At 51.7% G+C, this 22,368-nt stretch overlaps 1 protein-coding gene and 2 pseudogenes across 1 annotated transcript; 2 read left to right on the forward strand and 1 right to left on the reverse strand.

Annotated features, from left to right (window-relative positions):
• The first annotated feature begins 2,755 nt into the window (after positions 1–2,755).
• LOC128949068 (NAD(P)(+)--arginine ADP-ribosyltransferase 2-like) lies at positions 2,756–3,511 on the forward strand. Its single transcript, XM_054293873.1, has one exon. It carries the CDS (start codon positions 2,762–2,764, stop codon positions 3,509–3,511), a length of 750 nt encoding a protein of 249 aa, XP_054149848.1. The 5' UTR covers positions 2,756–2,761.
• A 9,972-nt stretch (positions 3,512–13,483) lies between these two features.
• LOC128949070 (NAD(P)(+)--arginine ADP-ribosyltransferase 2-like) lies at positions 13,484–14,232 on the reverse strand (annotated as a pseudogene).
• Positions 14,233–18,539: 4,307 nt separating this feature from the next.
• On the forward strand, positions 18,540–19,306 carry LOC128949071 (NAD(P)(+)--arginine ADP-ribosyltransferase 2-like; annotated as a pseudogene).
• The last annotated feature ends 3,062 nt before the right edge of the window (positions 19,307–22,368 follow it).

Consider the following 22,368-nt stretch of genomic DNA (forward strand, 5'->3'; position numbering starts at 1 on the left):
TCCGGGGTGTGCATGATGTCCGGTTCCAGGCATGGTGTGTCCAGAAGGTCCGGTTTGGTCAATTCACATTCTGTTTAATTATTCTGTCACATCAAATCTATTATATGATTCCATCTCTCCAAGTTCTGGAGTTGAAATTTTCTGGTCAAAGCACCAGGGTTCAGTGACAAACTTCATTTTTGTGGAGCCATCAAGATCCATTTTGAAGACATTGACAACAATTTCTCCCAAAAAAGAATCCAATTAATCTAGTCATTTTTCACAACCCACCTTTGCTATAAAATTCAAGAAATCCGGGAAATCCAATCAGGGACAAAAATTTGTGGTATACACTCTGCTCATTGTAACTGCAAGAACATGTGGAACAAGGGGCAGAGCTCGATATGGTACAAAGAGCTCTGGAATTGGAAGTGAGAATATTAACAAGCATTGGAACTCCCTTGCTATCTGCTTAGAGCATTGCTCGTGCCCACGGAGCCATTCCTGTGAGGTGACAGCACAGGGGATGGCCAGGGGCTAGTGGGATGGTGGGTGCAGGATTAAGGTGCTGGGGCAGTGAGAAATAAGAGAAAGAATAGAAAGTTTCAGTTCCCCTGAAGGTGCTGGGTAGAGTTTAATGCCTGATTGGCAAAAGCAAGAAAAGGATGTAAACACACGGATATGCAGAATAAATGTGGAGGTGACGGGGAGTAACCACCCTTTTTATACTGGGCTTTTAGATAAGCAGCCAATTTTCAATCTGTCCAACTCTATCCAGGCCTCACCTCTGGAGCTGAAATTCATTTCCCAGGAATTAACACCAGGATGCTTTGTTGCAGAACCTCTTGTGCAGCTTTATTACAAATCTATTTACCCACAGATACTTGTCAACCCCCCAGCTGGTGCGCCCTGGAATGTAGTACAGCCACTCCTTTGGGCAGCTGAATGGAATCAAGAAGGAACAATATTTGTTCTTTATATTTAATCAAAGATTGGTGTGCTGATAACTGACTTCTTTCTTCCCATATAGCTCCATGGGCACGAGCAATGCCCAAAGCAGATGGCAAGTGAGCTCCAATGTTTGCTCTTTTTCTCACTGAGAGTTCTGGAGCTCTATGTAACATATCGAGCTCTGCCCCTAGTTCCACATCTTCTTGCAGTTACGATGAGCAGAGTGTATACCACAATCTTTTGTCCCAAATTGGATTTCCCGGATTTCTTGGATGAGGAGAACAGTTGCTGCTGCAGCCCACATTGACCTGGGCCAATCGTATCTGATTGAGTTGTTTGGAAAAGCACTGCACAGGTCACCTGAAGTCTCAGTTGATAGAAATAAAATAGAAGGTTTCAGTTTCCCTGAAGGCACTGCATAGAGCTTAAAGACTGACTGATAAAAGCATGAAAAGTAAGAAAATGGATGGAGGATGAAGGATGAACACGACTGGAGCCCATAGAGAAACCCATATATAAAGGGAACTCCAGTGAGGTTTTTCTGGCAAGTCCTGTATCTTGCCGAAGTTGCAGAATGAGCAGCACCTGTTCAAAGCAAATATTCCAGGTGAGGTCATCTGGCATACTGGGGCACTCAGTGAAAATGGCCCCCAGAGACCCCATTTTTATGGCCTTCCAGTACAATGAAACAACTTCCAGAGAAAGGTGGAGGCATGCAAATTATTTCTGGAGAAAGTGCTGTTTCTGTATGAGATAAGAAGCTGATTGTAATGAATATTTATAATTGTGGTGGATAAATACCCCATGGCAATGTCCCCCCTGAGCTGCAGGACCAGGAGAGATCTGCTGTGACTCGGAGCTGATCAAGAATTCCGGCTTTCTGATACCTCCAGCTCCATCAGGGATTTCACTCCGGCTGATTTCTGTATCAGGTGGTGGGGGACACTGGGGAGGCATGAGGGAGGGACACGGGACTGGGGTTGCAGAGCTGGGCCATGGGGAGCTCCAGCATGACATTGTGGAAACAAGGGTTGATCCCCAGATTTGGGTTGGGGTCCTGGGGTGACATCAAAAGGATCATGGGACAGGGAGCTTGACTGTGTTGCAGCAGAGGGATGAGGGGCATACTGGGGGCGGGGGTGAGGGGGTGACTTTGGGAATTTGGGTGAGATTCCTGAGGGCCCTGGGGTCACAAGTGGTCTAAAGAGATATGGTAGCAGGAATGAGTTCCTGGGGAGCATTGGGGGGATATCAGAAGGCTAAACACAGGACTGGGATTCAGACAGGGAGTTGGTGAAGCACTGAGGGGACCCTGGGGATGTCAGGGATTGTTCCCAGGATTTGACCTGGGGAACTGCAGAGAGCTGGAGTGACACCAGGCGGGAAGTGAAATGGGACTGGGAGTGGGGTTGTGGGGCTAGTGGGCACAGAGACAACACTTGAAGGGTCACAGAAATGGGATTCAGGAGTTCACTACTGGGAGAACAGGGAGTTACCTCAGAATTTGGATCAAGTTCCTGGGGGTCATTAGGGGGAACCAGTGGTTGGGGACATGGGACCATGGGAGTGGGATTGATGTCCTGGGGTTCTGAGGGACACTGTGGACTTCTGGAATGACCCCAGAATTTGGGATCAGGATTCCAGGATGTGTCCTCAGGTCTTCTGGCCTGAGCTGCCCCTCTAGCCCTGCTCCAGACTGACCCCATTTGCCCTCCTCAGCCCCTCATAGAGGAACATTTCCCATGTAACCCTGTGTGCTCTTATTGTCCCCTCAGTGTGTCCCTCTTTTTCCCCCAGTGTCCCACCCGACTCCTAGTGGCCTCTCACCACCATGGCCCTCCTGGCTCACACCCTGGCAATGCTGTCAATGGCCATGGCCACCGTGGCCATCAAGGTGGTGCCCATGGACATGGCCCAGGACTCCTTCGATGACCAGTACCAGGGCTGCGGCCCTGACATGACCAAGGCATTGCCAGCCCTCTACAAATTTGAGTTTCAGAAGAATCCTCTCTTTGCCAAGACCTGGGTGAAGGCCGAGGCTGAGTGGCGCAAGAGGGGCTCCCATGTGTCCCCTCTGGCATCTCCAGCCCAGGCCGTTGCTGTCATGGCCTACTCAACAAAGGACATTTACAAGGATTTCAACACAGCCGTGCGTACGGCTGGACACTCCCGCCAGGAATACCGGAACAACTTCCACTTCAAAATGCTGCATTTCCTGCTGACCCAGGCTCTGGTGAAACTGAGGCAGGCTCAGAACGGGCAGTGTCGCCTGGTGTTCCGGGGCGTGCATGATGTCCGTTTCCAGGCACGGCGTGGTCAGAAGGTCCGGTTTGGTCAATTCACATCGACATCACTGAGCAAAGAGGTTGCCCAGAAGTATGGAACAGATACCATATTTGAGGTTCAAACGTGCCACGGCGTGGACATCCAGGCTTTTTCCTTCTATCTGAGCAACCGTGAGGTGCTGATCCCTCCATACGAAACCTTTGAGGTCACCAAAGTCACCCAGAATGGGAAGAGAGCATGGATCACTCTCCGATCCTCCGGGACCTACAGCAAATACAACTGCGCATTGCTGTGAGGTGATGGCACAAGGGACAGCCTGGGGTGATGGAGACACCCATAATAAGGCACAGGGGACAATGACATTCACTACGGATGGGGGACAGGGCCATTCACTGTGAGTGGGGGGACAAGGACATCCACAGCTGGGGACAAGGACCGGGATACCTAGTCTTGTGGGCACTCACTGTAGGTGGGGGCACAGTGACACCCAGTGCTGGGGACAGCAACTGTGGACAGGGGACCCATGACAGGGCACAGGGAGTGGGGACACTCACTAAGAGTTTGGGGATCAGGACACCCCATGCTGGGCACACCAAATCTGGTGACACTGATTGCGGGCATGTGGATAAGAAGGCCCATGACAGGGCACAGGGATGGAGATCCCCACATCTGGGGGGAGACAGGGACAGGAACACCACTGCCAGGGGTGAACAGGGACAGGGACAGAGACAGGGACTCCCCTGTACTGATCCTGTCCCTCCACACCAAAGGCAGTGCTGTTGAGACAGACCCTGTGTGCTGAATGCAGGTGGGGCCAGGATCCTCCCTGGTACTCCCTCTCTGAACCCCTGTCAGCCCCTGTCAACCCCATGGTAGCCCCTGACCCCTGTCACCCCTAAGCCCACCATGATCCTTGGACAACCCTGGCCCCTAACAACCCTATGATCTGTTTGACACCGTGTCACCTGCCACCTCAGGGCTCCCATATAACCTGCCACACCCAACACCCCACTATGGCTGTTCCTGATCCTCTGATTTCTCACATGTTCCCCCTGATGTCCTTCTTTTTCTCCCAGGTGGGAGCATCCACATGGCCACCTTTCACTTCAGAGGATACCTCCTGGCCAAAGCAGCCTTGGCAGTGTGTCGCAGACATTTTTTCACAGAAATCCTTTCTTTCAGATTTCTGCATTTTCTGGGAGGCCAGAGGCCCCAGAAGATGAATGTAAACAGTTGTTATCAGCTGCTGTGGAATGTAACAGGGACACCTTGATTGGCTCATGTTTGTATGTTTATAATTGAGGGCCAATCACAAGAGCAAGCCAGGGGACCGAGTCCCTGGGCACAACTTTGTTTTAGATTCTTTCTATTCTATTCTTAGCTTAGCAAGCATCTGCAACTTCTCTCTTTATTCTATTTAGTACAGTTATAATGCATTTTATATCATATATCAATAAATCCAGCCTTCTGATCAAGAAACAAGATTCACCGTCTCTCTCTCACCAGCAGCGACCCACTCAGGCGCTGTAACATCTGGTGACCCCTCGTGTCAGAGCAAAAATTAATTTGATAAGACCAGAGGAGCAAAATTGCTGCACTGGGTAAAAATCCTGTATGTGTAGCATGTGATGGTTGCTTTGAAGCGACCACAGAAGTGGATTCAAGCCAGGAGCTGAAGAACTCAAGATCCTGATTTGGACAGAGTTCACAGCCAAGGCTGACCACAAAGAGAACCTTCTTCTGGAAAACCTTCAGGAAAGATGATGGAAAAGAGCAGCAGACCTGTGGAGCTGGCCAGAGCAAGCTGGACTCTTTCAAAAGGTACTGTGGGCTTTTCTATCCCTGATGAACCAGCCCTTCGTAGCTTGTGGCTGTTTGTATGGCAGACACATGCCTTGCCAGAAGAGATTCAATTCTCCCCTTCAGAGGAGAAACTTATAGCCCTCTGGAACCATTGGTCTAGAGAAGATGGTTGCTTTTTGTCAGAAACAGATCTCTATAAATTTTTTAGATGGGCAAAGCTTTTTGGGTTCTTTACTGATGTCCTGTACGCTTTAGATGCTTTTGTCTGGGAGTGCATGGACTCCATTTTCCAGTTCGTCTGGAGCCAGGGACGTGTCCTGCCTTCTATCTACCCAGCATTTATACAGCTTTTCCCACTTCTGAAACGCAGAGCAGCTTGTTTCCAATGGATTTCTAATTGTTATGGCCAGGCACCGTTTCCCCCCTCCTTGGCAGAAGACCCGGTGGGTGATGACTTTGGGCTTTTCCCCCCGCCCTGCTTCGCGGCGGGGGGGGCTGAAACTTCGCTGGGCGAAGAAGTTTTTTTCACTCTTGCTCCGGAGCATGCTCAGATGGAGTTTTCTCCTTCCCCCCCTTCTCTCTCTCCGGGGGGATGGGAGTGGCCGCTCAAGCCAGCGCCGGCCTCTCAGACTCCGCCTTCAGACATGGGGGCGGCACCGGTCTCTGATGTTTCTCCGGTCCTGCCAGAGCCGTCACTCCAGGAGATCCCGTCTCCGCCTCTCCAGGCTGTCCCGCCCGCGGTTTCACCGGCCTCCCCGCCCCCTGAGCTGTTGCTAGGCAACGACGAGGATGCGTCTCCAGCTTCCGGCTCAGCGTCGGAGAAGGCAGAAGAGACAGCACTTCCTGTGCTTGAGCTGTTGCTAAGCAACAGCGATGCTCCGCCGCTTCTCCCGGCTCCGCTGCTGCCTGTGCCGTGCCTGCCGCCGCTTTCAGAGCCAAGGGACGCAGCAACAGCGTGTTCCCGCGCATCCCCGCCGCCTCAAGGCGAGACAGTTCCTGTTCAGGATGGGGCTGAAAACGGCGCTGAACCTGCGGGACCCTCCGAGCAGCCCGCGGCTGATCCCACTCTCAGCGCGGTTCCCTCCCCAGTTCCGGCCCCCCCCTCGCCGCTCGGACTGGCCGCTCCAGCGGCTCTGGCGTTGTCGGAGGCTCTGTCCTCCGTGTCGGCGTCAGAGACTGCCATGGCACCGGCGGCTGGTTCGAGCCCGGACCGTCCCGGACCGGCTGCCCCAGCAGCTGCCCCGGCCGGGGGTCTCTCCTTCGGTGGAGCGGGGGCTGCCCGCCAGCTGACTCTTGCGGCAGCCCGGCTGCCGGCTTTCAAGCTCGGTGGTTTGGGGGGTGGTGTTTTGGTTGCTGTCCCATGGAGGCTGCCGCCTCTCCTGCGTCCTAGTGGCATGGGGGGGCAGGTGCATCCCGAGAGCCCTGCCTCTGATCCCCAGCCCGGAGGGGATGGGGATGGTGATGCCACGGGGCAGATGAGAGACAAACCCGATGCAGTGCAGGGGAAGATGGCACAGCTGGAGGAGACCATAGCTGGTTTGCTGTGGGAAACAAACATCTCCAGACCCCAGATGGGATTGCTGGGGAAGGCTTCTATTTCCTCACTGCTGGCATGCCTCAGTGGTTTTGGGGAAAGGAAGCGTCTCACTACCCGTGCTGCCATTGTGCTGGCAGCAGGGTTCAGGCCTGCGGGAATGCAGAGCCTCTGTCATGGGTTTGGCCTGGGCCATTGGGCTGAGAAAGTTTCTGGGCCAGGGCCAGCATTTGGCCTCCTGATGTTTCTGGGGGTTGTGGTCTATCCGACAGGCCCTGGTCCCCCTTTGTGAGCCAGTTTTGGGGTTTCTGGTCCAGCATGGGCCAGGGCCCCCAGGGCCTTTCCTTCTCTGGCACTGCTCTGCTCGGCTTCTGCTCTTTTGCTCTTCAATCAAAAAAAAAAAAAAAAAAAAAAAAAAAAAAAAAAATTTAAATTAAATAAAAAAGATTGAAAATAGCGGGCAGCAGCTCTGAAGCATTGAAGGGCCAGAAAGGACATTCCACAAACTGTTTAAAATTGTGTTATGACTGTCAATGGTTTTTTGATAACTATTGATAGGATTCCTTTTGCAGCAAGTTTGTTTTCAGGACCGAAAAGGACTCTCAGATGTCCAAAAGAAACAACTTCAGCTGATGGACTGTTCCTGAAACTCAGCTGCATGGACTTGAATTCTTTTTGCATTGTTTTTTGCATTTTCTTATATTATAGGATTGTTTTAGTGATTTGTTAGTATTGTATATTTTACAGGTGAAGAAATTTCCTGTTCATTCCACATCAGCATTTTTTTTATTTTATACAATTTAGAAAGGTGAGATGTCGCAGACATTTTTCACAGAAATCCTTTCTTTCAGATTTCTGCATTTTCTGGGAGGCCAGAGGCCCCAGAAGATGAATGTAAACAGTTGTTATCAGCTGCTGTGGAATGTAACAGGGACACCTTGATTGGCTCATGTTTGTATGTTTATAATTGAGGGCCAATCACAAGAGCAAGCCAGGGGACCGAGTCCCTGGGCACAACTTTGTTTTAGATTCTTTCTATTCTATTCTTAGCTTAGCAAGCATCTGCAACTTCTCTCTTTATTCTATTTAGTACAGTTATAATGCATTTTATATCATATATCAATAAATCCAGCCTTCTGATCAAGAAACAAGATTCACCGTCTCTCTCTCACCAGCAGCGACCCACTCAGGCGCTGTAACAGCAGTGGCCACCAGGATCCTCTGAACCACGAGACCATCAAGGCCAGCGAATTCACTGTGGTGACTGTGGGAACCATGGCCACCATGATCATCAAGACTCCCTCAGCCACAAGGCTACCACAGCCAGCCTGGCCAGGATGGCCATCAAGGCCATTGTGAAAAGCCATTCTATTAAATAATTCTATCAAAATTATTCTATTCAATAAATCTGTCACAGCCAGCAAAATGTCACAATCCTTAAGCAGGGCTCGAGGTCACTCCCCAGAGTAACACTTGTGGGAAAGTATCTTTCGGACAATCTTCTCTCTTGGGGAGCATCCCCATCCAAGGGCATGAACCTCACACACATTTCATTCCAAGGGGGAATATGGGAGAGGAATCTCTGCCTGAGTAGGGACTGGACATTCCCAAGTTCAGGTGATGAACGGCCAAGACCAGCTCTGCTGCTTCACCCTCAGTTGTCAATTCAAGGTTGGTGATTTTGGCTGGTTTTAGCCCAATTCAGAAACAAAATCAGCACAAAACCTCCCTCAATGCTGCCCTGACGGCCACAAATGGGGCATTGTCCATTGGCCACATTGCAAGCAGAGCATCCCACCATATCCTGCAGTTCAGGGGAACCTTAAAGGCTGAAAATTGGCAGGTTCAGGAGGGCAAGGGCAGGTCCTGTCCCTGGGGAGGGACAGACCTCAGTCAGCAGTCCCGGCAGGGGGGACCTGCTGGATCAGCTCTGGAGAAGGATGTGTGGGTGCTGGTGGGTGACCAATGGAGCTGGCTCGGTGTCCTGGGACCAGGAGGGATCTAGGGGGCATCAGGAAAAGCAGGACCAGGAGGTGAGGGAGTGACCATGCCCCTCTGCCCTTCCCAGGGAGGCATATCAGCAGTGCCGTGTCCATTTCCATCTAGTGCTGTGTCCAGCTCTGCCCACTGCCATGTCTTGTTATATCCTGCTCCGGACCCAATTCCATGCTCAAGGATAATGTCACCTGAGCTGGGAGGTTGGGCCATTCTGGGAATGGTGTCAATTCTGGGTCCTTCCAGCCTGACCCATTCTGGGATTTGGGGATTCTGGCAATTGTGGTTTGGGAATTGTCCACAGGAGGGCAGCAGCGAGAGCAGGAATTCAGCGACACTGTGCAGTTCCAGGTGCCAACAGCAGGCGGCAGCACGAGCTGCTGGCGCTGCCCAGTGCCTGCCCTGCCCCATCCCGGCCTCGTGGGCTCTGCAATGGTTTGGGATCGAGCAACATTAAAGCCCATCTGGTGCCGGCCCAGGCACTGGCAGGGACATCTTCCCCTGGGCTGGGCTGCTCCAGGGCCCCCCCAGCCTGGCCTTCAACCCTTCCTGGAGTGGGGATGCCATAGTTTTGGTATAGATTGGCAATACGATGATTGACTCTTCTAATTAAGGGATGAATCTCGTCTGTATGTTAAGAGAAGTTTTCTTGTTGCATGGCTATGTTATTGTAGTTTGTTTCTTGGACATGCTCTGTTCTCCCCACCGTCCCCTTTCCCCCCTCTGTGTTGTTCCCACCAATGGCCCTGGTTGTCGGGATTGTCAGGGACATGTGGAGGCCAGACATGTACCTGCACCCCTTGCATGGGGCAGTTGGGAATGGGGAAAGACTGTTGTTGGCAAGGCATGGCATGCCTCACCTCACCTCACCTCACCTCCAGTTGAGTTGCCAGAAGGTCTCCACCAAAGGACAGTGAAGAAGGGTTAAATGGCAGACTTTGGAAGAGCCAGGGTTAGCTGACGCAACACTGGGGATATGAAAGGCGAAGACGCCATTTTGTGGATGAGTGTCTGGAAGTCAGCCATGATCCCAGTGCTGCCTATTTTCCTTATTCAGTTCCTTTGTTGTGTTTGTTGGTGTTTAATAAACCTTTATTAGTTTAAAGTGAGTGGTTGTTTCTCACAATCACCATGGTCTCCATGATCACCATGGCCACCATGACCCCCAGAAAAATGTGTTCACCAAGGCCACCAGTGCTATTTTCCCTGGAGGAAAAGGGAAGAAAGGGAAAAGAGTAGAGGAAGGGAAGAAGAAAAACAAAAATCTTCCCCGCCCTCTCTCCCCCAACATCTCTCTGACTGCCCTTTACTTCTTTGGAAATTCATTCATTTGCATTCTTGACCAAATTCTGTGCTTTCCCACATATTCAGGATTTAAACACAACCAAACTCTATTTCTGCACCACAATGAATTCAACCCTGAAAGGAATAAGATGAATGTTTCTACACAAACAAACTGTGTGGAGCTGGTGATAGATAGGGCCAGGGACTTGTAGAGAAGGAAGTTACCAGAGAAACTATCAGTTTCAGAAAATGATTCTCATTGGCACGGACTGCTGCTCAGTCAAGGTCCTGCCAAATTCCTGAACTTCAAGAAGAAGAAAAAAGACTTAACAGGCTTATGAATATTTTTTCCCCACCCAGGGTGGAGTTGAAGCTCAATTCAATGTTCACGTGTATGTTTTACAGAAGGGCAGGGTGCGTAGAGGGACATTCAGTAGGTGAATTGGGAAGTCTGGACCTTCCAAATACCTCTGCCAATGGGAAAGAGGAGTGGGAGATATGGCCAGCAAATTGGGATAAAAAGGAGGCTGCATTTTCCAGTGATTTGGTAGACCTCATGACGAAATTCCCCATGGCCTCTCCCTTTATTCATGAATAAAATTTCAGGACACTTCTGTCTCCTTTGTGCAAGTAAACCTCTGGCAAGGTGAATTTTTCTGCTCAAATGTTCAATAGCAAAATTGTTGTTCCACTTGAATCCTAACTAGTGTGCTTAGCTGCAGCCAGAGTCTCATCCACAAAATGGTGGCTCTGCCTTTTATACCCCTGGTGTTGCATCAGCCAAATACACATTCATAAGTAGTGATACATATACAAAAATTTTCCTTCTATATCACTCGCCCCTCCCAGATTCTGCCAGTTGCCTCTTCCATGCTGTCCATTGGTGGAGACCTTCCTTAAGCCTGATTGGAGGTGAGGTGTTGTCATGCCACGCCTCCCCAGCAACAGGCTTGGCCCTTTCCCAACTGCCCCATGCAAGGGGCACAGATACACACCCTCCCTCCACATGACCCTGACAACATGGACAACCAGAGCCCTATGGTGGGAACAATAGAGAAGGGGGAAAGGGAACTATGGGGAGAGCAAAGTGTGTCTGAAAATCAAACCACCATAAAATACCCATAAATCGACAAAACTTCTCTTAAGGTACAAACAATATTCATCCCTTAATTGTGAGAGCCAATCATCATGTTACCCAACTATACCAAAGCCGTGGCTGTCCCACTCCTGGAAGCATTGAAGGCCAGGCTGGGCAGGGCCTAGAGCAGTCCGGCTCAAGAGAAGATGTCCCTGCCCACGGCAGGGCTGGCACTGGACGGGCTTTAATGTCGCTCCATCCCAAACCATTGCAGAGCCCTCGGGGCAAGGATGGGGTGGGGCGGGCGCTCGGCAGTGCCAGCAGACTGTGCTGCCGCCTGCTGTTGGCACCTGGAACTGCAGCTGGGGGTGGCACATGTGCACTGCTGCTGATTTCCACGCTCGCTGCTGCCCTCCGGTGGACAATTCCCAAACCACAACTGCCAGAATCCCCAAATCCCAGCATGGGTCAGGCAGGAAGGACCCAGAATGGGCACCTGGCCCAACCCCCCAGCTCAGGCAGCATCATCCCTGATGACCAGGATTTGGTCCAGAGCAGGGCAGAACAGGACACGGTACTGGGCAGAGCTGGACACAGAATTCCTGATATGCCTCCCTGGGCGGGACAGAGGTGCACGATCACTCCCTTACTGCCTGGGCCTGCTCTTCCTGATACCCCCTAGATCCCTCCTGGCCCCAGGCCACAGAGCCAGCTCTACTGGTCACCCACCAGCACTCCCAGGTCCATGTCCAGTACTGCTACAGCATGTGCCACCAGCCAGAAACGGCACTGGTTACTGTCCCTCCCAAAGGACAAGATCTGCCCTTTCTCTCTTGAACATCCCAATTTCCTGGCTTTAAGGTTCCCCTGAACTGCAGGATGTGGCAGAATGCTTTGCCCGGAATGTGGCCAAGGGAAAATGCCCCGTTTGTTGCCATCAGGGCAGCATTGAGAGAGGTCCCGTGCTGATTTTTGTGCTGAATTGGGCTAAAACCAGCCCAAATCACCAACCCCAAATTGACAACTGAGGGTGAAGCAGCAGAGCTGAGCCTGGCCATCCATCATCTGACCCTGGGAACATCTAGTCCCCTCTCAGATAGAGATTCCTTTCCCCTATTCCCGCTTAAAATGAAATGTGGGTGAGCATCCTCTCTCAGGAAGGGGATGCTTTCCAAGGATCCTCCTCGAGGTTTGGAGAAAGAGATGTTCTGGGGAGTGCCATTGAGCCCTGCATAAGAATGGTCACTGTTTTCTGGCTTTGTCAGATTTATTTAATGGAATTGTTTTGATAGAACAGTTTAATAGAATTGCTTTGTGCAATGGTACTGGTGGCCACAGTGGCTACAGTGGCTGTTGTAACTTTGTGGCTGAGGGAGTCTTGGTGATCAAGGTGGTAAGAGTGGCTGTGGTGGTTATAGTGACCAGGGTGGTCACAGTGGCCCTGGTGGTTTAAAATGCTCATGGGGGACAGAGTGGCTGTGATGGCTTTGGTAGCTTTGGGGGTCTTATTTCCATGGGAGTCTTGGTGGTTTTGCTGATAGAGGTGGCCAAAGCAATGACAGTGACCTTGGCATTTCCCTGGTGGCCATGGTTGCCACAGTCACCACAGTGACCACAGTGACCTTGGTGGCTGTGGACGCCTTGTGGCTCAGAGGATCCTGGTGGCAACTTCCAGGGATGTGGGGCGAGGAGGAGATCTCTGACATGGGAGTAGTCCCTCGGGATGCTCCTGAGGATGCTCCTGGGGAAGAAAGAGGGAGGTCAGGGGGACCATGGAAGGAGCAAGAGGTCAGAGACAGTCATAATGGTGTGTTAGGGGTGACAAGATAGATGGGGGCCATAGATGACAGGTGACAAGGTGTTGGGGGAGTGCGGGGTTTGGGGCCAGGGGTGTAAGAGATTTCATGGTGGGCTTAGCGGTGACAGAGGTTAGGGTGAGTCAGGGAGTGCCATGGCGGTAGCCACGGGTGACAGGGGTTAGGGGAAGGCTATGGGGGTCCCAGCCCACCCATGTACAGCCAACATGGCCCATCCCCACAGCACTGCATTTGGGGGAGAGGGACAGGGTCTGCACGAGGACATCCCTGTCTCTGTCTCTGTTCTGTCCCTGTCCCTGTCTCTGTCCTTGTCCCTAGCCTTTCCTGGCAGGAATGTCCCAGTCCCTGTCCTCTCCCAGCTGAGGGGTTCCCCTCCCAGTGCTGTGTCATGGGTGTTCCTTTCCCCATGGCCAAAATGGGTGCCCCAGACTGGGTGTCCCCAGCATGGGATGTCCCCCAACCAGAACTCCCAGTGTGTGCCCCCATAGTTAGCAGGGAGTGTCCCCAAACCCCATGAGTCCTGTCATGTGAGTCCCCAGCCAAGAGTGGCTGTCCCCAGGACTGAGTGTACCTATCCACACACTGTCAGTGGGTGTCCTCAGCATTGGGTATCCCTGTCTTTGTCCCCAACTGTGGGTGCCTCTGTACCCCTGCACCCATCCCCAGTTAGTGTCATGGTCCTCTGAGCCTTGTCATGGGTGTCCCTTTGCCCAGAGTGAGTGTCCGCATCCTCCCAGGGTGTCCCCTGTGGTCACCTCAGTGCCACTCGCAGTTGTATTTGCCGAAGGTCCCCGCAGAGCAGAGCCAGATCCATGTCCTCTTCCCATCCCAGATGACTTGGGTGACCTGAAAGGTCTCGAATGGTGGGATCAGCATCTCTTCCTCTGTTGGATACATGAGAACTTATGGATGTCCACGTCATGGCATGTGTGCACCTCAAAAATTGTTTCTGTCCCAAAGTGCAGAGCAACCTTTTTGCTCAGAGTCGTTGATGTGAATTGACCAAAACAAACGCTCTGGACTTGCCGCGCCTGGAACCGGACATCACGCACACCCCGGTACACCTGGCGACACTGCCCGTTCTGAGCCTGCCTCAGTTTCACCAGGGCCTGGGTCAGTAGGAAATGCAGCATTTTGAAGTGGAAGTTGTTCTGGTATTCCTGGCGGGAGTGTCCAGCCACGTGTATGGCTGCATTGAAGTCCTTGTAAACGTCTTTCATTGTGTAGGCGATGACAGCAACAGCCTGGCCTGGAGATACCAGAGGGGACACATGGGAGCCCCTCTTGCACCACTCAGCCTCGGCCTTCACCCAGGTCTTGGCAAAGAGAGGATTCTTCTGAAACTCAAATTTGTAGAGGGCCAGCAATGCCTTGGTCATGGCAGGGCTGCATCCCCGGTACTGGTCATCAAAGGAGTCCTGGGCTATGTCCAGGGGCACCACCTTGATGGCTGTGGCGGACACAGCCAATACCAGCAATGCCAGGATGTGAGCCAGGGGGACCATGGCAGCAAATGGCCACCAAGACCAGTGTGGGCGACTGGAGGACAAAGAGGGACACACTGAGGGGACACTTAGGTGGCACTGGGTTACATGGGAAGTGTTCCTCTATGAGGGATCGTGGATGGTCAGTCCCGAGCAGGGCTGAGGGGCAGCTCAGGCCTGAAGACCTGTGGACACAACCTGGACTGCTGATCCCAAATCCTGGGATTATTCCCGGAATCTCCAGTGTCCCTCAGAACCCCAGGACGACAATCCCACTGCCAAGGTCCCATGTCCCCTACAACTGGTTTCCCCCTAATGACCCCCAGGAACTTCATCCAAATTCTGAGGTAACTCCCTGTTCTCCCAGCAGTGTTGCCAATGACAACAACCCCACTCCTACACTGCGCCCCCTTGACCTGACTTTTGTGTGCCCCCCACTGTCATTCCTATGCCCACATACCCCACAACCCCACTCTCAGTCCCATGTCCCTTCCCCCCTAGTGTCATCCCAACCCTCTGCAGTTCCCCAGCCCAAACCCTGGGAACAATCCCTGACATCCCCACGGTCCCCTCAGTGCTCCACCACTCTCCAGTCCGAATCCCAGTCCTGTGTTTAGCCTTCTGATGTCCCCCCAGTGCTCCCCAGGAACTCATTCCTGCTCCCACACCTCTTTAGACTACTTGTGACCCCAGGGCCCTCAGGAACCTCACCCAAATTCCCAAAGCCACTCCCTCACCCACCCCAGCGTCCCCCTCAGCCCTCTCCCACACCCCAGTAAAGCTCCCAGTCCTGTGACAATTTTGGTGCCACCCCAGGACCCCAAACCAAATCTGGGGATCAACCCCTGTCTCCACAATGTCATGTTGGAGCCCCCCATGGCCCAAGTCTGTAATCCCAGTCCCATGTCCCTCCCTCGAGTGTCCCCAGTGCCCCCCAGGAGCTTGAATTGATATAAGAATAAAGTACACAGGCATTTAGTAGAAAAATCCTAAATTTATGTTTCTGAAGTTGTGAGTAAGAATATGCCCAAAGTAAGAAACTGTATTGTGTAAGATGGTGAAGGGTCTATAGTACAGAATTGTGGTTGAATACAGTAAGTGAAGAGCTTATGAGTTATAATAGAAGAAAAGGTGTGCACGTGAGTTAGAAGCCCATTGGGTAAAAACATCTGCAGTGCAATGGAAGTGAGTTACGGCGATAGATTAGAAAAGGAAAATAACGGTCCATTGGATTAGAAAATTATATAGTGTCTTGCAACAAAGAACTTGTGACCATTTTGTGTTATGGCTGACTGCCTGCTCCTCTAAAATCCCATGGCCTCTGAGATGGATGGTTATCTGAGCAATAAATCTTTCTTAGCCCAATGGCAGTTCCATCTCTTCATTAAAAGTGGTGGCAATGATAACTGGCAAAAGGAATTTCTGAGCTTCCATGCCAACATGGGTTCAGGTATCTCCTGGTGTTGGGGGATCCCTTCTTGGGGGGTCCAGAAGTTCTCCTGTCACACCAACAAGGCCGGGGAAGTCACCCAGGTGACTTCCCAACCACTCCTCCAAGAGATCACCTACATGCTCAAGTTGCCTAGAGGGATGTCATTTGATAGGGGACACCAATTGAGGTGTGGCAGCAACTCAGTGAGCAGCTGGGAGAGGGACTGGGGGGAACTTGGGGCATGTGGGACAGTGGGAGAATGGGAGCAGGATTGGAGTGTTGAGGGGGGGTTGTAACGATGCTATTTTCTGTAAAATCCTTTCCTTACGATTTTTTCTTCTGAGAAGCTGAGGCCTCAGGAACAAAATGTAAACAATGATTTTCTGCTGCTGTGGAATGCAACAGGTGCATCTGTGATTGGTCTCATGTGGTTGTTTCTAATTAATGGCCAATCACAGTCAGCTGGATCAGACTCTCTGTCCAAGCCACAAGCCTTTGTTATCATTCCTTCTTTTTTTATTCTTAGCTAGCCTTCTGATGAAATCCTTTCTTCTATTCTTTCAGTACCATTTTAATAGAATATATATAAAATATATATATTATTTTATTATTATAATATATTATTTTATTATTATAAAATAATAAATCAAGCTGATTTCTGAAACATGGAGTCAGATCCTCGTCTCTTCCTTCATCCTCAGACCCCTGCAATCACCATCACAGGGGGAAAAAGAGGAGAAAGAAAACGAAGTTTCAGTTCTCCTAAAGGCTCTGAGTAGAGTTTAAAGACTGACTGACTAAAGCAAGAAACGGATGTAAAAGTGTGGATATGTAGCGTGAACGTGGAGGCGACTAGGAGCAACCACCTTCTTTATTGTGGGCTTTTAGATAAGCAGCCAATTTTCAATCTGCCCAACTCTATCCAGGCCTCACCTCTGGGGCTGAAATTCCTTTCTCAGGAATTAACACCAGGATGCTTTGTTGCAGAACCTCTCATGCAGCTTTATTGCAAATCTATTTACCCACAGATATTTGTCAATCCCCAAGCTGGTGTGTGCTGGATTGTAGTACGGCCACTACTTTGGGCAGTTGAGTGTTATCAAGGAGTGACAATATTTGTTCTTCATATTTAATAGAAGATTGATGTGCTGTTATTTGACTTTTTTCTTTCCAAATGGCTCCGTGGGCATGAGCAATGCTCAAAGCAGATGGCAAGTGAATTCCTATGTTTGCTCTTTTTCTCACTGAGAATTCTGGAATTCTTTGTAACACATTGAGTTCCTCCTCTTGTTCCACATCTTCTTGCAGTTACGGTGAGCAGAGTATGTACGACAAACTTTTGTCCCAAATTGGATTTCCCAGATTTCTTGGATGAGGAAGGCAGTTGCTGCTACAGCCCACATTGACCTGGGCCAATCCTGTCTGATTGAGTTGTTTGGAAAAGCACCACACAGGTCACCTGAAGACGCAGTTGATAGAAATAAAATAGAAGGTTTCAGTTTCCCTGAAGGCATTGAATAGAGTTTAAAGACTGACTGATAAAAGCATGAAAAGGATGAAAATGGATGGAGGATGAAGGATGAACGTGGCTGGAGCCCATGGTGGAACAGATAAAGGAACTGCAGTGAGGATTTTTTGGCAACACAGAGGATCAGCACCTGCTCAAAGCAAATATTCCAGGTGAGGTCATCTGGCATATTGGAGCACTCAGTGAAAATGGCCCCCAGAGACCCCATTTTTATGGCCTTCCAGTACAATGAAACAACTTCCAGAGAAAGGTGGAGGCATGCAACTTTCTGAAGAAAATGCTGTTTCTGTATGAGATAAGAAGCTGATTGTAATGAATATTTATAATTGTGGTGGATAAATACCCCATGGCAATGTCCCCCCTCAGCTGCAGGACCAGGAGAGATCTGCTGTGACTCGGAGCTGATCAAGAATTCCAGCTTTCTGATACCTCCAGCTCCATCAGGGATTTCACTCCGGCCGATTTTGGTATCAGGGGATGGGGGACACTGGGGACACGTGAGGGAGGGACACGGGACTGGGGTCACAGAGTGGGGCCTTGGGGGGCTCCAACAGGAGGTTTTGGAGACAGGGGTTGATCCCCAGATTTGATTTGGGGTCCTGGGGTGACACCAAAAGTGTCACGGGACTGGGAGCTTGAATGGGGTTTGAGACAGGGCTGAGAGGTACACTGGGGTGGGTGAGGGAGTGACTTTGGGAATTTGGATGACTTTCATGAGCGCCCTGGTGTCACAAGTGGTCTAAAGAGATATGGGAGCAGGAATGAGTTCCTGGGGAGCATTGGGGTGACACTGGAAGGGTAAACATAGGACTGAGATTAGAACTGTGGGTTGGTGGAGCACTGAGGTGACTGTGGGGATGTCAGGGATTGTTCCCAGGGTTTGGGCTGGGGAACTGCAGAGGGTCTGGGGTGACACTAGGGGGTAAGGGACACTGGGCTGGGAGTAGGGTTATTGGGCTAGTTGGCAGAGAAACGACACTGGAAGGGTCACAGAAATGGGATTCAGGAGGTCACTGCTGGGGGAACAGGGAGTTACCTCAGAATTTGGTTTAAGATCCTGGCAGTCACTAGGGGGAAAACACTGGTTGGGGATATGGGACCATAGGAGTGGGGTTGTCATCCTGGAGATCTGAAGGACACTGTGGAGTTCTGAAATGGCCCCAGGATTTAAGATCAGCATTGCAGGATGTATCCAGAGTTTTATGACCTGCGCTCCCCCTCTAGCGATGCTCAAGGCTTACCCCAGTTTCCCTCAGCCTCTCATAGAAGAACCCTTCCCATGTAACCCCGTGTGCTCTTATTGTCCCCTCAGTATGTCCCTCTTTTTCCCCTAGTGTCCCACCGGACTCCTAGTGGCCTCTCACGGCCATGGTCCCCCTGGCTCACACCCTGGCAATGCTGGTATTGGCTGTGGCCGCCACAGCCATCAAGGTGCTGCCCCTGGACATGGCCAGGGACTCCTTCGATGACCAGTACCGGGGCTGCGGCCCTGCCATGACCAAGGCATTGCTCGCCCTCTACAAATTTGAGCTTCAGAAGAATCCTCTCTTTGCCAAGACCTGGGTGAAGGCCGAGGCTGAGTGGCGCAAGAGGGGCTCCCATGTGTCCCCTCTGGCATCTCCAGCCCAGGCCGTTGCTGTCATGGCCTACACATGACATTTACAGGACAAATGAAGGACATTTACAAGGACTTCAATGCAGCCGTACACGTGGCCGGACGCTCCTGCCAGGAATACCGGAACATCTTCCACTTCAAAATGCTGCATTTCCTGCTGATCCAGGCCCTGTTGACACTGAGGCAGGCTCAGAACGGGCAGTGTCGCCAGGTGTTCCGGGGTGTGCGTGATGTCCAGTTCCAGGCGCGGCAAGGCCAGAGGGTCCGGTTTGGTCAATTCACATCGACATCACCGAGCAAAGAAGTTGCCCAGCATTACGGGACGGACACAATTCTCCAGCTGCACACGTGTCATGGTGCGGACATCCAGGCTTTTTCCTATGATCCTAGCAACCGAGAGGTGCTGATCCCGCCATATGAAACCTTTCAGGTCACCCAAGTCATCTGGGATGGGAAGAGGACATGGATCTGGCTCCGCTCCGTCGGGACCTTCAGCACATACAACTGTGCATTGCTGTGAGGTGACAGCACCGGGGACACCCTGGGGGCATGCGGACATTCACTGTGGGCATGGGGACCCTCATGACAAGGCTCAGAGGAACATGACACTCACTGGGGATGGGGGACAGGAGTACAGGGGCACCCACACTGTGTGGGTGGACTAGGACACCCACAGCTGGGGAGAAACACAGGATACCCAGTGCTGGCAACGCCCACTGACTGTGTGGGGACAGGTAAACCCAGTCTTGGGTACAGCCACTGTTGGCTGCGGACACGCATGAGAGGACAGAGGGTTTGGGGACACTCACTGCCAGCTATGGGGCACACACTGAGAATTTATGGTGAGGGACATCCCATGATGGGGACACCAAGTCTGGGAACACCCATTGTGGGCATGGGGAAAGGAACACCCATGACAGGACACTGGGAGGGGAACCCCTCAGCTGGGAGGGGACAGGGACAGGGATATTCCTGCCAGGAAAGGCTAGGGACAAGGACAGAGACAGAGACAGAGACAGAGACAGAGACAGAGACAGAGACGTCCCCAAACTGACCCTGTGTCTCCATACCAAATGCAGTGCTGTGGGGATGGGCTCTGTGTGCTGTACATGGGTGGGCCAGGAGCCCCATAGCATTCCCTGAAGCCCTGTCACCCCCTGCCACCCCTATGGCACTCCATGAGTCCCCCTAACCCCTGTCACTGCTAAGCCCACCATGAAATCTCTTACACCCCTGGCCCCCCTACCCCACAGCCCCCAAAACCACGTCACCTGTCCCCTCATGGTCCCCAGCTATCTTGTCACCCCTGACATACCATTATGACTGTCCCTGACCTCCTTACTCCTTTCATGGTCCCCCTGACCCCCCTCTTTCTTCCCCAGAAGCATCCCTGGGAGCATCCCCTGGAGCATCCCCAGAGCCCCCTTCCACCTCAGAAAACTCCTCCTCACCCCACATATCTGGAAGTTACCTCCAGGATCCCCTGAGCCACAAGGCTGGCAAGGCCACCGAGGTCACTGTGGTGACTGTGGTGACTGTGGCAACCATGGCCACCATGGATGCCAAGATCACTGTCATTGCTGTGGCCACCTCTATCAGCAAAACCACCAAGACTCCCATGGAAATAAGACCCCCAAAGCTACTAAGGCCGCCACAGCCACTCTGCCCACCATGCTCACTGTAACCACGAAGGCCACTGTGACCACCTGATCACCAAGACACCCTCAGCCACAAGGATACCATAGCTGCTCTGGTCAGTGTGGCCACCAAGGCCACTGTGCAAAGCAATTCTATTAAATAATTCAATCAAAACAATTCCATTAAATAAATCTGTCAAAGCCAGCCAAAAGTGGCAAGGGCTCGATGTCACTCACCACAACAACACTTGCGGGAATGTCTCCTTCTCTCAACCTGGAGGAGAATCCATGGGGAGCATACCCTTCCCAAAAGAGGAACCTCTCATACATTTCATTCCGAGCAGGAATAGGGGAGAGGGATCTCTGTCTGAGATGCGACTGGACATTCCCAGGGTCAGTTAATGGATGGCCAGGCCAAGCTCTGGTGCTTCACCCTAGTTGTGACGTCAGGGTGGTGATTTGGGCTGGTTTTCACCAAATTCAGCACCAATATCAGTACAAGACCCCTCCCATTGCAGTCCCGAGGCCACAAATGGGCCAATTATCCCTTCTCCAGATTCCAGGCAAAGCATCCTGCCGTATCCTGCACTTCAAGGGGACCTTAAAGGCTGGAAACTGGGAGGTTCAAGAGGGCAAGAGCAGGTCCTGTCCCTGGGGAGAGACAGTCCCCAGTGTCAATCCCAGATGGGGATGAACAGCTGGAGCAGCTCTGGAGAAGGACATGGGGGTGCTGGTGGGTGACCAGCATAACTGGCCAACTGTCCTGGGACCAGGAGGGATCCAGGGGGCACCAGAAAGAGCCGGGCCAGGAGGTCTGGGAGTCTTCGTGTCCCTCTGCCTTGCCCAGGGAGGCACATCAGGTGTGCCATGTACAACTCTGCCCAGTGCTCCATCCAGTTCTGGGCTGCTCTGGACCAAACTCTGGTCTCAGGGATGATGCCGCCTGGGCTGGGTGGCTGGGCCAGGTGCCCACTCTGGGTCCTTCCAGCCTGACTCATGCTGGGATTTGGGGATTCTGGCAGTTGTGGTTTGGGAATTGTCCACCGGAGGGCAGCAGCAAGCATGGCAAAATCAGTGGCACTGTGCAGTACCAGGGTCCAGCAGCAGGTGGCAGCATGAGCTGCTGCCACTGCCGAGCGTCCCGCCCGCCCCATCCCGGCCCCAGGGGCTCTGCAATGGTTTGCAATGGAGCAACCTTACAGCCCGTCCAGTGCCAGCCCTTCCATGGGCAGGGATATCTTGCCCTGGGCCAGGTTGCTCCACAACCTGTGCAGTCTGACCTTTGACTCTTCCAGGAGTGGGGCAGCCACAACTTTGGTATAGATGGGTAACATGGTGATTTGCTCTCACAATTAAGGGATGAATATTGTGTATACATTAAGGGAAATTTTGTTAATTTACAGTTATGTTATTGTGGTTTGTTTTTCAGACACACTCTGTTCCCTCCATAGTCCCATTTTCCCACTTTGTAATGCTGCCACCAGATGGCCCTGGTTATCAGGGCTGTTAGGAACATGTGGAGGGAGGACGTTTACCTGTGCCCCTTGCATGGGGCAGTCGGGAAAGGCAAAGCCTGTTGCTCGGGAGACATGGCATGACAAAACCTCACCTCCAATCAGACTGCAGGAAGGTCTCCACCAATGGACAGCAAGGGAGAGTCAGTTGGCAGACCAGGCCCTGGAGGGGCTAGGGATATAGAAGGAAATTTTTTGTATGTATATGACTACTTATGGATATGTATTTGGCTGATGCAACACCAGGGGCATAAAAGGTAGAACTGCCATTTTGTGGCTGAGACTCTGGCTGCAGCTAAGCACACCGCTTAGGATTCAGGTAGAACATCTTGCTATCTACCTTTTAAGCAGAAATATTCACCTTGCCAGAGGTTTCCTTTCAGAAAGGAGACAGAAGAGTCCTGTAATTTTATTCAAGAGCAAAGGAATAT

Source organism: Melozone crissalis, unplaced genomic scaffold (assembly GCF_028551555.1).
Source record: "Melozone crissalis strain CALT ecotype California unplaced genomic scaffold, PUWL_Pcris_2 ptg000195l_1, whole genome shotgun sequence".
In the NCBI taxonomy this organism is placed as follows: domain Eukaryota; kingdom Metazoa; phylum Chordata; class Aves; order Passeriformes; family Passerellidae; genus Melozone; species Melozone crissalis.